This window comes from Syngnathus floridae, chromosome 3 (genome assembly GCF_059516105.1).
Source record: "Syngnathus floridae isolate MCC-2025c chromosome 3, RoL_Sflo_1.0, whole genome shotgun sequence".
In the NCBI taxonomy this organism is placed as follows: domain Eukaryota; kingdom Metazoa; phylum Chordata; class Actinopteri; order Syngnathiformes; family Syngnathidae; genus Syngnathus; species Syngnathus floridae.
In genome coordinates this window covers 17,269,621-17,284,620 of record NC_142415.1, presented here as the reverse complement: position 1 = coordinate 17,284,620, position 15,000 = coordinate 17,269,621, and the positions used below count along the sequence as shown (strand labels likewise).

General features: G+C 42.1%; 3 protein-coding genes and 1 long non-coding RNA gene across 4 annotated transcripts; 1 reads left to right on the top strand and 3 right to left on the bottom strand.

Moving 5' to 3' along the window:
- Positions 1 to 63: 63 nt before the first annotated feature.
- Positions 64 to 2,813, bottom strand: LOC148400880 (trans-1,2-dihydrobenzene-1,2-diol dehydrogenase-like). The gene is made up of 7 exons (XM_088370613.1): positions 2,617 to 2,813; positions 1,572 to 1,683; positions 1,336 to 1,499; positions 922 to 1,174; positions 733 to 857; positions 442 to 592; positions 64 to 313 (listed from the first exon to the last, which is right to left on the bottom strand). The coding sequence occupies exons 1-7, from the start codon at positions 2,704 to 2,706 to the stop codon at positions 216 to 218; spliced, it is 993 nt and encodes a 330-aa protein (XP_088226739.1). The 5' UTR covers positions 2,707 to 2,813; the 3' UTR covers positions 64 to 215.
- On the top strand, positions 887 to 4,183 carry LOC148400879 (uncharacterized). The gene is made up of 3 exons (XR_015857437.1): positions 887 to 1,211; positions 2,590 to 3,659; positions 3,782 to 4,183. It is a non-coding gene; the product is annotated as an uncharacterized LOC148400879 (long non-coding RNA).
- LOC148400878 (trans-1,2-dihydrobenzene-1,2-diol dehydrogenase-like) lies at positions 3,499 to 10,188 on the bottom strand. Its single transcript, XM_088370610.1, has 7 exons — positions 10,057 to 10,188; positions 5,040 to 5,151; positions 4,802 to 4,965; positions 4,285 to 4,537; positions 4,048 to 4,172; positions 3,796 to 3,946; positions 3,499 to 3,698 (listed from the first exon to the last, which is right to left on the bottom strand). Exons 1-7 carry the CDS (start codon positions 10,171 to 10,173, stop codon positions 3,589 to 3,591), a joined length of 1,032 nt encoding a protein of 343 aa, XP_088226736.1. The 5' UTR covers positions 10,174 to 10,188; the 3' UTR covers positions 3,499 to 3,588.
- A 496-nt stretch (positions 10,189 to 10,684) lies between these two features.
- LOC148400877 (trans-1,2-dihydrobenzene-1,2-diol dehydrogenase-like) lies at positions 10,685 to 14,367 on the bottom strand. Its single transcript, XM_088370612.1, has 7 exons — positions 14,053 to 14,367; positions 13,879 to 13,990; positions 13,282 to 13,445; positions 12,557 to 12,809; positions 11,558 to 11,682; positions 11,239 to 11,389; positions 10,685 to 11,152 (listed from the first exon to the last, which is right to left on the bottom strand). The coding sequence occupies exons 1-7, from the start codon at positions 14,140 to 14,142 to the stop codon at positions 11,043 to 11,045; spliced, it is 1,005 nt and encodes a 334-aa protein (XP_088226738.1). The 5' UTR covers positions 14,143 to 14,367; the 3' UTR covers positions 10,685 to 11,042.
- Between the last annotated feature and the right edge of the window lie 633 nt (positions 14,368 to 15,000).

Below are 15,000 nucleotides of genomic sequence, written 5' to 3'. Positions count from 1 at the left end.
TTTGCACATTTTGGACTAGTTGTTGTCACTTGAATGGATTTCATCAATAAAAAGGCAAGTACCTAAACTCTATTTTTGCGTTTGCTTTATTTTCAGAAGACTTTTCTCAACTTGCCCCCCCCAAAAGAAAATCTTTAAAAGGGTGAATTTGATTGAAAGTAAGACATTTACACTCCCGAAATAAGGCTGTCAACAACAAAAAAAAGAAAGAAAATTCAGTCATACACCACTCCAACTTGTTTAAGAATGTCTTCTTTGACTTCAGCCAGCAGCAGCGAATCTGCGTGAGACATGATTGGGCATTCCTTCATTCCTGCAGTGGAGAAAAAGCACATGATTATTCTCAGAAATATATCTCTAAATTAATAGATGCCCAGTCCGATAAATTACATGTTCACTCGCGAACCTCATCGCAACAGTTTTGTTCATCTGCCTTTGTACCTTTGAGCAAACACTGTCGGACCTCCTCCGCCTCGTAGCGCAACCCCGTGCTATGGACGAAGTTGAGGGGCAAGTGAGGCTCCGGGAGAGGGTACTTCTTCTCCTTCCCATTCACCACCATGACTTCAGGACACCACATGTGTGATGGGAACTGAGCAAACATAAAGAAAACAAATTTGGTCGGGAGGAGAGGTGGAGAAACCTGTTTAACATCATTCTGTAGTGTTGCTTTGTATAATATGAGTGCTGATTACGTGCAAGTTAGCACAAGTATAATCGTCTGTAACGTACCCGGATTAACCCCTTGGTGCCAACCACAATGGCATCATTGGAGAGCTGCAAGCCCGAGGAACTCGTGAACACGGCCATCCTGTTTTTGGAGAACTTGAGCGTCACCACCAAGGTCTCATCCACTCCTAGAAAAAGATATTCATGTATAATGATTGCGGAATCTAATGGGGTTTTTTTTTCTTCCTTTACCAGTATTCAGGATGACTCCCTCGGTTTTGATGCTCTCTGGCCTCTCTCCGCCGTACACCATGATGGAGAACTGCAGCGGGTATATGCCGATATCCAGCAACGCTCCCCCACCAAGTTCCTTGAGCTCCAATCTCGGCAAAGGCAGCACGGACAGGCCAAACTCGGACCGGACCATCCTCACGTCACCGATCTCTCCCTGGGCGATCAGCCTCCGGAGCTCTCGGTAGGCCGGGAAAAAACGGGCCCAAATGGCCTGAAAAAGACCCAAACACCAGATTCACTCAAGTGAGGTAAGAAACTCTTTTTAATTATTATAAATATAGAAGAAATGTATGCCCCTGAAGCACCCTCCAAAAATATGAGGTTACATCATGTGAGTGTTGTTTGCACTGTGACAACCTGCTCTTCAGTTACCTCCATGAAAAAGACGTTGTTTTTCTTGGCACAGGCCAGGATCTCCTTGACCTCCTTGGTGGTCATGCCCAGGGATTTCTCACACAGGACAGGCTTCTTGGCATTAAGGAAAAGCAAACAGGAGCTCAGGTGGTTGGTCTGGATAGTGCCGATATACACCACATCTGCGCAGAGGGAGAGGAGATTATGCTGACAAAGCACAAAATAGACCCAACGAGCCTGACGTGATCACTGACCGATGTTGGGATCTTTGGCCAGCTCCTCGTAGCTGCCGTACGTTCGAGGGATGTTGTGCGTTTTGCCAAACTTCTTTGCATCCTCTAAACTGCGGGCAGCCACCGCCACAGCCTGTCAATTAAAATCAAAATTGGAATCCATCCGTCCATTTACTATGCGAGCGAGAGGTGGGGGTTGTTTTTCATAAATCGTAAAACGCTATTAATTAATTAATAAAATAAAATATGCAAAAAAGACATGTTGACAAAATTACTAAGATAAGCAAATTTAGCTTCAGCGCCTTCTGTTGGGAGCTGTATCATAAGACTGTGTAGCAGTCATGCTGCGCCTGAACTTTATTAGGCCACGAGCTGATTGTTTACGTTTCAAACATAACTCTTTCAGACGTGTACTGTCAGGCACGCTGTTAACATGACACCTCTGATCTACTGCTGAGAGGATGCTTTGTACGTCTCCTCTTTCAACTATAACCGCTTCAAACTACAAGGCTTGTGGAGGAAAAAAAAACCCATTATCATTAAATTATATTGGGTTAATTTAAATAATTTTGATTTCAGTAACATTTAATATACTGTACATATTATTCTGCTTAAAAAATATATTTGACCATCACTCAATGTTAAGCTACAGGCAAAAAAAAAAACAGCATTGGTGAAAACACACAAATATATACAAACTCATATTTTTAGTTGTAACTTTTTGTTATTGTCATCACTATTTTTTTACATTTATTTTTCATAAATAATTGAAAGAAATCTTAAAATGCCATGAAGCAAGTCAGATTTTTTTTCATTGTATCAATTTTTTTTCACTTCATTAATAAATTATTAATCCTTCCCAAAAAGGTCAACAAAAAAAATGTCACTTCAATGATAAAGCATTGTATTAATCATTCCCAAAAAGTAGGTCAAATATTTTCAGTCACTTAAGCTGAACTAAATTTTGCTCACAGACAATAGTGTTAACTTCCTCCTAGGCAGCAGCCAAACTAAAAACGAGTCTCAATATGTGCTCTAGGTGTGTCCGAGCAGCTCATGGTGGTACCTGGTGGTCTTCGGCTGGAAGCGTTTTCATGGCCACCAGGAAATCATGACTGATCTTGCCAGCGCTGCAGATTCCCCACCTGGTTGCCATGTTTGCAGATGTGTGAGTGGATCCGAGAGCAGGGGATCACAGCTCGAAAGTCAGACTCTTGAGTGAGTGAGGATCGTCGAGTCGGGCGCAACAGGAAATTCTTGCCCAGCGTTCTTTCATACGATTCAATTGGCTTGCTTGTTTGCAAACGTCAGGAAGTGTCAAATTTCAAGACATTTCATGAGCTTGTGTTGTTTGGGTTTTTTCCACTTGCACTCAGTTTGTACATTTTGGGTGGGTGATTGACAGGTCAGTCAAGCACACTATACGTACAAATAAAAGGTGATCGGGTTTCAACCGTTAAAAAAAAAAAAAGTTAGCAATGTGCCTAAAAGGGAGGCTTTGTTTGCACAGTCAAATGAAACAAACACGCACACTCATAACTTATGTAACATCCAAGAAACCAAAAAAGCAGCTAAGTGGAAAAATACTCAGCCTCAACATTCTCATGTGATCCCCCCACAAGCACTGTAGCAGACAATTCTGCATTCAAAGCCGTAACAATGCTCATTCTTGTTTTCAATGTGGCAACAATATTTTGTGGTGTCACAATAGTTTGACTTCCTGAAGTGGTGCAGCATGTTGGAAATTGTTAACATACTGCTTTGCCCAGGGCATCGCTGATCTTGTTCCCCCCTGAGAGGAAACCCGCTTAGCGGAAGATCATAAAAACTGCACAGAGATTCTAAACCTGGATTACCTGGCAGTGAGCCAGATGTGCTAACTACTCTTGCTAATCACAATAATAGAAATATTGTTGAAATAGTAACCCGGTTTAAAAGAAACAATAACCACATTTTTTTTCTTTATTTATTTTTTGACTAACAATTTAGGCAATAAGCACAGAGAAGGATGGTGTCAAAAATCGAATGAGTTGGACGCTTAGGTCGAGTCTTGGCTGTAGACCACGCCCACCTGCCTTCGTACTTCATCCTCCACTTCGGCCAGAAGAAGTGAGTCGGCGTGCGACATCACGGGACTCTCCTTCAGTCCTGCAGTGGAGACAACAAAACAAATGTGTTTGTCCGTAACAAATGTGGCTAATTTGATTCATTCTAGGGTATTTCATCAACAGCTTTGTCACAATACCTTTGAGCAAACACTGTCGGACCGCCTCGGCCTCGTAGCGCATTCCCGTGCTGTTGAAGAAGTTGAGGGCTACGTCAGACTCTGGAACGGGATACTGTGTCTCCTTCCCGTTGACCACCAAAGAGGTGGGGCACCACATGTGAGCAGGGATCTATACGGTGATGAATTTGATTTGTTAAGTGTGCAGCAATAAGTAAATCTAATTCTAGTTCATCCAGTTTGGACAGGTAACTAAATATTCTGCATTCCTACCCTGATGTTGCCATTGGTGCCCACAATGACGGCGGCGTTGTCTAGCTCCATTCCTGAGGAGCACGTGATCACGGCCATGCGGCCTTTGGAGAACTTGAGAGTGACCACCACGGTCTCGTCCACTCCTGGAAACATACGGTACAAGTTGTATGATTGGGAAACACTTCAGTAGACTTCATTTGAGCTAGCGTCAAATAATTTCTGCTTTTTTCATGCAACATTTAACATGTTATGCACCATTCTCCGTACAGACTCCCATGGCCTTGATGCTCTGGGGCTTTTCTCCGCCGTACACCATGATGGAGAACTGCAGCGGGTAAATGCCGAGGTCCAGCATTGTTCCCGCGCCCAACTCCTTGTCCATGGATCGGGGCAAATGCATGAGTGACTGGCCAAATTCGGCCTTCACCATCTTCACCTCGCCAAGCTCCCCTTGAGTCAGAAGCCGGCGGATCTCCACTGAGGCTGGGAAAAATCGACTCCACACGGCCTGGAACAGAAGTTCAGAAGTGATTTTCACTCTGAGCACGGTTGTGAACTACGTGATATAAACCTGTAGACAAATGCTTTGCTTTATTTACAATTTAAAAGGTTCTGGGAGATATCACAGCCAAGTTGAATGGATTTCTCACCATGGATGAGATAAATGTGTGATGGTGTATAGCTTTAGCTATGATCTTACATTTCCTTGAGTTAGTTTTTCATGCACTATCTATGAAAATCAGAGCTCTATTTCTTCTGAAAGCACAATCACCTCCATGAGGAAAACATTGTTCCTCTTGGCCGAGTCCAGAATCTCCTTCACCTCTTTTGCATTCATGGCCAGAGGCTTCTCACATAAAACATTTTTTTGGGCATCCATGAAGAGCAAACAGCTCTTCAGGTGGTACGGGTGGATCACGCCGACATACACCACGTCTACAAACACAGACGGAGAGCCGTCAATGATTTATTTTTGTTGACGGTAAGTCCACGGGGTCCTTGATACAAACCGACGTTTGGATCTCGGGCCAATTCTTCATAGCTGCCGTATGCTGATGGGATGCTGTGCCTTTTGCTGAACTCCTGTGCACGCTCCAAGTTGCGGGCAGCCACCGCCACAACCTGTTAAAACACAATTTGACGAGTAAATTAATGTTCTGTATCGGCTTTCATAGGTTAGTTGGGGATTTTAAGCCACCACACAAGTCATTGCTAAAATACTTCAACTGTATCAAGATAAATAGTTGGACATGTTATTCCTGGCTTGTGAAGTGCGCATGTTGCATGACCCCAATAGGAATGTTATATCAGTACTGCCGCATTATTAAAGCATCCGAGTCGTTGATGTGCACTTTGGAGCGTAAATAACTAATTGGAAGGAAGAGAAAACGGCAAATAAACGTAAATGTGCTTTGCACTTTGTACTGGTCGGACGCGTACATCTGTCCCTGCGCAATAGGGTTAGCTCGTGAGTGAACGATTCGTTCAAAAGAACGATTTTATTTTTAGTGAACGAATCACTTCCTAAAGTTCTTTTCTCAGTTCATATGACTTCAAGCAGTAGGTGTCAGTATTGCACGTGGAAGCTGGTGCCACCTCGCCGTAAAACAAAACGAAGAAGAAAATGACTTAACTTCCCGTTCACGAACGAGTCGTGAATTGCATTTCCCGTTCCCAACTGAACGGATCTGTGAGTGAACGAGTCAGTCAGTGATTTGCATATCCAGTTCATCGCAAGAATGGATCAGTGAGGGAACGAATCCTGACTTTCCCGTTCGCGAACGAGTTAATGGGTGAACTGCCTTCCTTCTCGTGCATTAACGGATCAGTCAGTGAACGTGTTGCATCTCCCTTCTGGCGTGAACTATGTAAGCCAGTATGTAGATTGACGATTTGCCAAGGAAAGAAAGAACCACTCACTGAAACACCACTTCTTTTATGCGCGTTTTCTCCAAGCTAACGGTTAACTTTATTGCATGAAGGGATGCGCCGTTAAGCAACAACGGGGAGATTATGCTTCTCTTTGGGTAATCTTGATTTTTATAACAATTATAGTAGTTTTAAAATAACGTGTGTGCATGTATACGCCTAAATATTGTCATCCAATATGTCTATTGCAATTTCACATTAGATTGCTGGTTTGAAATGTACTTTTATTATTATTATTATTATTATTATTAATAAACATTAAAACCTGTTAAAACTTGTCTGGTGTTTTATTCCTTCTTTTTTATTTTTTTGGGCATGAAAACAAAAATGACATTTGGTTAACTGCTTTATACGAAATATGTATGTGTTTTACATTGTGTAATATGTGTTGTGTCCCCCTAAATAAAGAGCAAGTAGTCAAATGCACATTCTTGACAAGTACAATAAATGCATAAAGTTATTAGCTACACTTGAAAATGGTGGTGTACCTAATGGAGTGTCTGTGTGACGTCAGAGATCAACCAGCCAATCAGGAGGTGGGGGTGAGGGCGGGTGTGGCACTTTTCACTTTCAGTTTAGCTTTGGCCATGATTTTTCCCTAATGAAGTGGCCTGTTATTAGGTACACCTGAAAATGGCGGTGTACCTAAAGGAGTGTCCGTGTAACGTCACAGATCAAACAGCCAATCAGAAAGTGGGGGTGAGGGCGAGTCCTCGAGGGGCCGCGTTCCAATATGCCTTCCAAGTTACCCTCGTTAAACACACCTGCGTGAAAAGATTTTGGTCATTTTCACGTCTTCAGGAGCTAAAACTTTTCACGCAGGTGCGCTTAACGAGGGAATCTCGGAAAACATGTTGGAACGCGGCCCCGAGGACTAGAGCTTGACATCTGTGACCTTTGACCATAATATTTCCCTAATAAAGTGGCCTGTTATTAGGTACGCTTGAAAATGGCAGTGTACCTAATGGAGTGTCCGTGTGATTCCCTCGTTAAGTGCAGGTGCGTGAAAACTTTTAGCTCCTTTTGAACGTGAAAGAAGCTAAAAGTTTTCACGCAGGTGCGCTTAACGAGGGTCACTTGGAAAACATGTTGGAACGCGGCCCCGAGGACTAAAGCTTGACACGTGACCTTTGGCCATGATATTTCCCTAATAAAGTGGCCTGTTATTAGGTACACTTGAAAATGGCGGTGTACCTAATGGAGTGTCCGTGTGATTCCCTCGTTAAGTGCAGGTGCGTGAAAACTTTTAGCTCCTTTTGAACGTGAAAGAAGCTAAAACTTTTCACGCACCTGCGCTTAACGAGGGTCACTTGGAAAACATGTTGGAACGCGGCCCCGAGGACTAGAGCTTGACACGTGACCTTTGGCCATGATATTTCCCTAATAAAGAGGCCTGTTATTAGGTACACTTGAAAATGGCGGTGTACCTAATGGAGTGTCCATGTGATTCCCTCGTTAAGTGCAGGTGCGTGAAAACTTTTAGCTCCTTTTGAACGTGAAAGAAGCTAAAACTTTTCACGCACCTGCGCTTAACGAGGGTCACTTGGAAAACATGTTGGAACGCGGCCCCGAGGACTAGAGCTTGACATATGACCTTTGGCCATGATATTTCCCTAATAAAGTGGCCTGTTATTAGGTACACTTGAAAATGGCGGTGTACCTAATGGAGTGTCCGTGTGAGTCCCTCGTTAAGTGCAGGTGCGTGAAAACTTTTAGCTCCTTTTGAACGTGAAAGAAGCTAAAACTTTTCACGCACCTGCGCTTAACGAGGGTCACTTGGAAAACATATTGGAACGCGGCCCCTCGAGGACTGGAGGTCGACACCCCTGGTTTAAGTGAAAAGTGCCACATCCGCCCTCACCCCCACTTTCTGATTGGCTGGTTCATCTGTGACGTCACTTGGACACTCCATGAGGTACACCGCCATTTTTGGGTGTACCTAATCACAGGCCACTTCATTAGGGAAAAATCACGGTCAAAGTTTGAATGAAAGTGAAAAGTGCCACACCCGCCCTCACCCCCACTTTCTGATTGGCTGTTTGAGCTGTGACGTCATTCGGACACTCTATTAGGTACACCGCCATTTTCAGGTTCGTGAGTGAGTGACAGACAGCATTGCTGCTATGCAATTGCCAGCCAACACACGTTATGCCTGCCGACATTGATGTTTTAATTTTGTATTGTTGTTGACTTGTAGACAATGGTATTATTATACTGAATGTGTTTGTGTTTGAATAAAAGGTTGAAAAAAAAAACGTTATGTCGACATTTGTTATTTCTGGGGACTCCAACTCATATAACAACGTAAAACACATACATATTGTCATATAAAGCAGTTAACTAAATTTCTAATTTTTATGTTTTAATTGGCGAATATAAAAACAAGGAATAAAACACCAGACAAGTTTTGACATAAATGTTTATTAAAATAATACTAATAATGAATGAATCTTTATTTCGAACATGATTTAAGAATAAAATCAATAAAAAACAAACAACAAAAACAAACAACAAAAATATATATCACTGTTCGAAAATGTAATAATATATAAATATTATTATTGTAATATAATAATAAAAGCAAATTTCGAACCAGCAAACTAATGTGAAATTGCAGTAGATATATTGGATAACAATATTTAGGCGTAAATATGCATACACGTTATTTTAAGTGTTGTAAAATCAAGATTGCCCAAGAGAAGCATAATCTCCCCATTGTTGCATGACGGCGCATCCCCTTCATGCAATAAAGTAAGCCGTTAGCTTGGAGAAAACGTGCATAAAAGAAGTGGTGTTTCAGTGAGTGGTTCTTTCTTTCCTTGGCAAATCGTCAATCGACATTCTGGCTTACATAGTTCACTGACTGATCCGTTGATGCACGGGAAGGAAGGCAGTTCACCCATTAACTCTTACGCGAACGAGAAAGTCAGGATTCGTTCCCTCACTGATCTGTTCTCGCGATGAACTGGAAATGCAAAGCACTGACTTGTTCCCTCACAGCTCCGTTCAGTTGGTGAACGGGAAATGCAATTGACGACTCGGTCGTGAACGGGAAGTTAAGTCATTTTCTTCTTCGTTTTGTTTTACGGCGAGGTGGCATCAGCTTCAATGCGCATTACCGATATCTACTGGTTGAAGTCATATGAACTGAAAAAAGAACGAAGTGATTCGTTCACTCTCCTTTACTGAAAAGAAAATCGGTCATTTGAACGAATCGTTCACTCACGAGCCAACACTATTTTGTACTTACCCAACGCGCGCCTACCGCAATACTGAACGGATAAGCATGACTCGAAGTGAAAGGGAGATGACCGCCGAGCTCGCCACGTTTGGCGAGTGGCACCGTCGCTGCGCTCGAAGACCTCGGATTTATGGTTCGACTCCCCACCTGAGCGAAAATTATGGCAGTACCTTTTGAGAAGTTTAGCAAGGTTTTTTTGTTGTTGTTATTTACTTGTCTAGGCTGTTTTGCAGTGCTGAGGACATGTGGGGCCATAGAACGAAATTATTTCGAAGCATGATTTTTCCCTAATGAAGTGGTCTGTTATTAGGTACACCTGAAAATGGCGGTGTACCGATTGGAGTGTCCGAGTGACGTCACAGATCAAACAGCCAATCAGGAGGTGAGGGTGAGGGCAGGTGGACACTTTTCACTTTCAGTTAAACTTTGACCATGATTTTTCCCTAATGAAGTGGCCTGCTATTAGGTACAGCTCATTGACACGTCAATAGGTACAACACACGAGGTAAAAAAAATAATAAATGAATAAATAAATAAAGTGTAGCGACGATTCAAGTCAAGTCAAGTTTATTTATATAGCCCTAAATCACAAGCAGTCTCAAAGGGCTTCCCATATACAAAACAAATGGACAATTATTCTCAAAGCATCCGCTGATCTTAAGCTCCCAAGATTTGGTGAACGATTCTTCTGAACGAATCTTTTGAGTGAACTGATTTTAAAGATTCAGTACACTTAAAAGAACTGGAATGCATATCACTACTGAGCAAACGCTAATCGCAAACATTGGATTAAGCAATAGCAATGTGGGGTAAACATGGTTTGATGATAGTAAGGGAATCACTCGCTGTGCTGATACCTGGTGGTCTTCGAGCGGAAGAGTTTTCAAGGCAGCCGTGAAGTCGTGGCTGATTTTGCCTGCGCTGCAAATCCCCCATTTGGTTGCCATGTTTGGAAGGAAGTGGTCACGGATCATAATCTGGATGTAATACCCGCAGGATCCTGATAGATGGCGACAAAGTCTCACTTATTACATTTTTTCTGGGGACATTTACTGTACAGTCAATTTGCCTGATTGTATGTAGATAAGATCAACGTCTACGTGCAATTATTGGGGATATACCTTTTTGTTTTGTTTTGTATGTCTGATTATAATAAGGTATATTATTGTTAGAGGAATAAAAAGGAAGTATATTTTCTATTTTTCCAAATCCATTTTTAAAACATTTATTTTAGTTTTAACCATAGAAAAATATATGCATACACATTGTGTTGACATTTTTAAATTAACCACATTAATTGTAATTTATTTTAAGAATAGTCACTCTTGCAATGGAATTTTTCAAATAAAATATTTTCAAGTAACCACAGTCAATTTACACATGCTGCAGAAGCAAGATTATTTTCACCTATAATGTAACAGCAATGTCACATGCAACCCAAAAGTAAGAATTGAGCCCACACGTGGAAGAACAACACGATAAAAATAATTTCATAATTGTATCTTTAATGTAGCCTTAGGCGCAGATGGCACTGGGATTGGGGTGACATGTCGACCGCAATTTCATTTGGACCACGTTCTGTCCCCCTGCGTATTGTGCTGCAGCTGCTGAGGGTTAGTGTTAAGGTTAGGTTTAGGGTTTTGGTGTTGATGTTAAAGTTTAGGATTAGGGTTAGTTAAGGTTAGGGTTAGGGTTAGGGTTTAGCTGTTAAAGGTTAGGGTTTCGACGCATGCTTTTTAAACTACGGTGAGGGCTTTGAAGTAGAGTTTCAAACTGTTTGCTTTTTGATGGTTACAGTCTCTGGGTTCAAGTCAGGTGAAGCTGGCTATGTTTTCGAGAAACATTATTGGCTGTCCTGGCTAAAAACAACGCCCACTTGCTTCCTGATTTCATCCATGATTTCTGTCAGTAAGATGGAGTCAGCCAGAGGCATCCGTGGGCTCTCCTTAAGATCTGATGAAGAGGAGGAGTATTATACTCTATAACGTCACTTAAACTTGCTCAAACCAAATTCATTATAATTTATGAATATTTTTTACCCTGAAGAAGGCATTGTCGCACTTCCTCGGCCTCGTAGCGAAGTCCGGTGCTGTTGGTGAAGTTGAGCGGGAGGTCAGGCTCTGGCAAAGGATACTCACTTACTTTGTCGTTTACCACTAGTCTGGTGGGGCAATGCATGGGCTGACACACCTTCAGGAAATGACCCCAAAAAATGATAGAAGAAAATTTCAAATGTGCCCAACCTGTGTTATCTGGGCCAAAAATCTGAACATCTGGACCGTATAGCATGCATGCTAACATTCTGTTTTGTAATCTCCCATTTGGGTATTCCATCATCCACTTTCTTTGATTTCTTACTTGGATTGAGCCCTTGGTGCCGCTGATGACAGCATCGTTTGGAAGACGAACAGCGATTGAGAAGGTACACGTGGCCATCCGCTTTCTGGAGAATTTCATCACCACAACTACAGACTCATCCACTCCTTGTGAGGAATAAAAATCACAAATCAGGCTGGTTAGCATTTGGTTTGTGGAACACTGAGCAAACATGTTTCAATTAATTGAATGAAGCTCTAGAGTTGGAGAAAAGATGACAGGGGGAATTTGATTTCACACCTTCATCATTAGGAGACGATTAAAGGGTGCAACACGGCGTTTGGTGAAAGATAAGGAAATCACCGTTATAATGTGACAGTTTTTCATGGAAGGTTATCTGGCTGCGAGACGAGCAGGTCCACATTGCCTGTCAGTCTGCAGTATTACCGTGCTTCCCGGGGGAGGGATTTGGATTAGTCTGACATTTCCAAAGATAACTGGGCTTTTCCATGTGAAGAATTCCTCCCCTGGTTTCTTTAACTTTATTTTTTTTAGGTGAGGGACTGGCTTTCAATTCAGCAGTGAAAAGACAAATATTTTGTTTTCAGGTATCTGTACTTCACTTAAGTATTTATGTTTTTTTTTTATCAAGACTTAATTTTTGTTACCTATTTTTTAAATAATTTAAAATTATAGCCGTCTAAATAGGTTTGTTATTGTTTTTTCGCAGATGACAGCGCAACATAAAAAAACTCAAATAGAAATCAACCAGTCAAAAATTGTATCTGTCTAATCTGAGAAAACACATTAATGTATTATTTTTTTAGTTATGATTAGTTCTTATGAATTTGTTGAATCATACTTTTACTTTCACCAGAGTCTTTCATGTATTTCGGAACAGTGAGTTAGTACTTTCCCCACCTCTGCAACTCAGGAGGAAATTTGCTTAGCATTAAATGCCGCGGCTAAGCAGCTTGTGATCACTGATCTACAGTGGGTGGTGAATGAGACTAATCCTAAACTAAAATTGCTGACTCATACCCGAGTCAAGCAACACCCCCGTGGCGTGGACAGACTCCGGCCGTTCGCCGTTGAACACCATCAGGATAAACTGCAGGCAGTATATGCCGATGTCCAGCAGAGCGCCTCCCCCGAGCTCCCTCTCCACAGAGCGCGGGATATCGAGCTGGGGAGAGCCGAAGTAGGCCTTGACCAGTTTGACCTCCCCCACGGCCCCCTCACGCAGCCGTCGGCCCACCTCGACGTAAGTGGGGAAGCAGCGAGACCAGACTGCCTGAGAGGGACAGGGTAGCTGCTCGTCACTTCCTTTCTGACACTTTAGACACAACGTGTTTTCTTTTTATAATTGTGAGTCGTGACATGAAGACATACTGTCCATTCCATCATAGCTGAAATTGCCTTGACACATTTACAGGAACTATACACATACATACAATTGACTTTTGGGTATTTTCAGATTTTTGCCGGAATATTTTTCAACATTTCCACTCAAACCCCGCTAGGAGCATGTAGTGAATTTTTATCAGGATTTTCAGGAAAATTTTATGGGTTTGTAAAACCCCCCTGATAATGACTGTTGGGGTCAACTCCAGCACCTCCGCGACCCGAATCAGGCTAAGTGGTTCAGTGACTGGCTAGACAAATGGCAACCCGAAACATGCTGTGCAAGGCCAATGAAATGGCCCAACGTGTGTAAACAATGTGCACAATCGATAATGTTGTTCCCAAGGCTGGCCTTAGTGTACCTCCATCAAGAAGACCTTGTTTGTTCTGGCGGCGTTGACGAGGTCTTTCACCTGACCAGAGTTCATGGCAAAGGGTTTCTCACACAGAACATTCTTGCCAGCATTGAGGAAGAGGAGGCCCGCTCGCCAGTGTTCAGTGTGCAGCACTCCCACGTATACAACGTCTGTATAAAATAAATACATTATGGGAATTTAGTTTTGGTATTAGTTATATATTTTATATATATATATTTTATTTTGTATTTAGTAAATTAGCATTTTATCCAAAAATCAATTGATTCCTATTGATTCCTTTTGATCTCAATGTAAGAATAAACAAGAAAACACACAAAAAAGCATTCGATGGATTTCAGTTGTGTTGTGTTGTGTTGTGTTGTGTTGTGTTGTGAGTAAACAAATTTACATTAAAACTAGGGTTAGGGATTTCAAACTAGGGTTTCAAACTAGGGTTAGGGATTCAAACAAGGGTTTCAAACTAGGGTTAGGGTTTCAAACTAGGGGTTTAAAATAGGGTTGGGGTTTTAAATAAGAGTTGACAAAGTCACTTTTTAACATTGTTGACTGCTAACTGAAAAACCGTCTGCTTCTGACGCTCACCAATATTTGGGTCGTTGGCCAGCTCTTCGTAGCTGTCGTACGCCTCAAGGACGCTGTGCCTCTTGGCGAAGTCTTGGGCCCGCTCCAAACTCCTCGATGCGACGGCTCTTATCTAGACAAATGATACTCCTTACAAGGTGAGCAAAGATACAGCGAGCTTCTTGTTTTGCAAACCTGGTGGTCTTGAGGTGGAAGTGTCCTCAAAGCCACGCTGAAGTCGTGACTGATCTTTCCGGCACCGCAGAGTCCCCATCGGGTCGCCATGCTGGAAGCCGCTTGCTACTCTTGATTTGTGACCTTGGCGAGAAGAGCTGTCATGCCTCAGAGCTTCCTGGATTTATACTTCGGGGAGGTCGTGCTTGTGTCTACTTCCTTGTCAAAACACAGTCTGATTATGGTTTTATGGCTGAATAAAGTGTTCATTCATCAGATTGTTTTGTACGTAACAATCTGTAGCAAGTTGTGAGGGTGAGGAAGGGCAGCAAATGCACATAGCGAGCAAAGGTCAATCAAAGGTTCTGTTTGGTAAAAGAAGTAAATGATTACACTGTTATATCACTCACCGCCTATCAAACTGAGGCATAAAAAAAAAGAAAAGAAAGATAGACAGTAGGGGTGCAACGGTGCAGTTAAACTTTCTGTGCACGCTTTTGTGCATACAGAAAACTCTTTTTTTCTTTAAAATATTACTTTATCTTGCTTTTCACATTTTTTCAAATCTAAAAATCTTGAATCTCTTTACCCCTAATCCTAGTTTGAAAACCCAGCTTTAATTTGAACCCCTACTTTGAAAACCTAAACCTATTTTGAAACCTTAACTTGAATTTCAAACCCTTGTATGAAACAGAAACCCTAGTTCAAACCCCTATTTCAAAACTCTAACCCGAGGTTAAAAAGCTGACTTTTGTTTGAAACCAGACTACGACTCTTAACCAATAACCTAACCCTAAAACCTAGCCCCTAACGTTAAACCTAACCCTAACCCCTAGCCCTAACGTGCTACCATATGCCGTCAAAAGGGGGCGCTGTTGTCAGCTATCTTCACTGTCTACTCCGGAGTTGTGGTAGGGTGGGAGGGAGTTAAAAAGAATGGGGGAAAGCAGGTTTAAATTTTATATTTAT

What these genes read in the sequence shown, in the direction of transcription:
- LOC148400877 (XM_088370612.1), bottom strand. Translation starts at nt 14,142, where the DNA reads ATGGCGACCCGATGGGGACTCTGCGGTGCCGGAAAGATCAGTCACGAC. An exon ending in GCACCAAGGGCTCAATCCAA is followed by an intron (nt 11,390 to 11,557) that starts GTAAGAAATCAA and finishes CATTTCCTGAAG; the next exon opens with GTGTGTCAGCCCATGCATTG. An exon ending in GCGACAATGCCTTCTTCAGG is followed by an intron (nt 11,153 to 11,238) that starts GTAAAAAATATT and finishes CCTCTTCATCAG; the next exon opens with ATCTTAAGGAGAGCCCACGG.
- LOC148400878 (XM_088370610.1), bottom strand. Translation starts at nt 10,173, where the DNA reads ATGATCCGTGACCACTTCCTTCCAAACATGGCAACCAAATGGGGGATT. An exon ending in TTCCGCTCGAAGACCACCAG is followed by an intron (nt 5,152 to 10,056) that starts GTATCAGCACAG and finishes GTGTTTTAACAG; the next exon opens with GTTGTGGCGGTGGCTGCCCG. An exon ending in ACAATGTTTTCCTCATGGAG is followed by an intron (nt 4,538 to 4,801) that starts GTGATTGTGCTT and finishes CTTCTGTTCCAG; the next exon opens with GCCGTGTGGAGTCGATTTTT.
- LOC148400880 (XM_088370613.1), bottom strand. Translation starts at nt 2,706, where the DNA reads ATGGCAACCAGGTGGGGAATCTGCAGCGCTGGCAAGATCAGTCATGAT. An exon ending in ACAACGTCTTTTTCATGGAG is followed by an intron (nt 1,175 to 1,335) that starts GTAACTGAAGAG and finishes GGTCTTTTTCAG; the next exon opens with GCCATTTGGGCCCGTTTTTT. An exon ending in GCACCAAGGGGTTAATCCGG is followed by an intron (nt 593 to 732) that starts GTACGTTACAGA and finishes ATGTTTGCTCAG; the next exon opens with TTCCCATCACACATGTGGTG.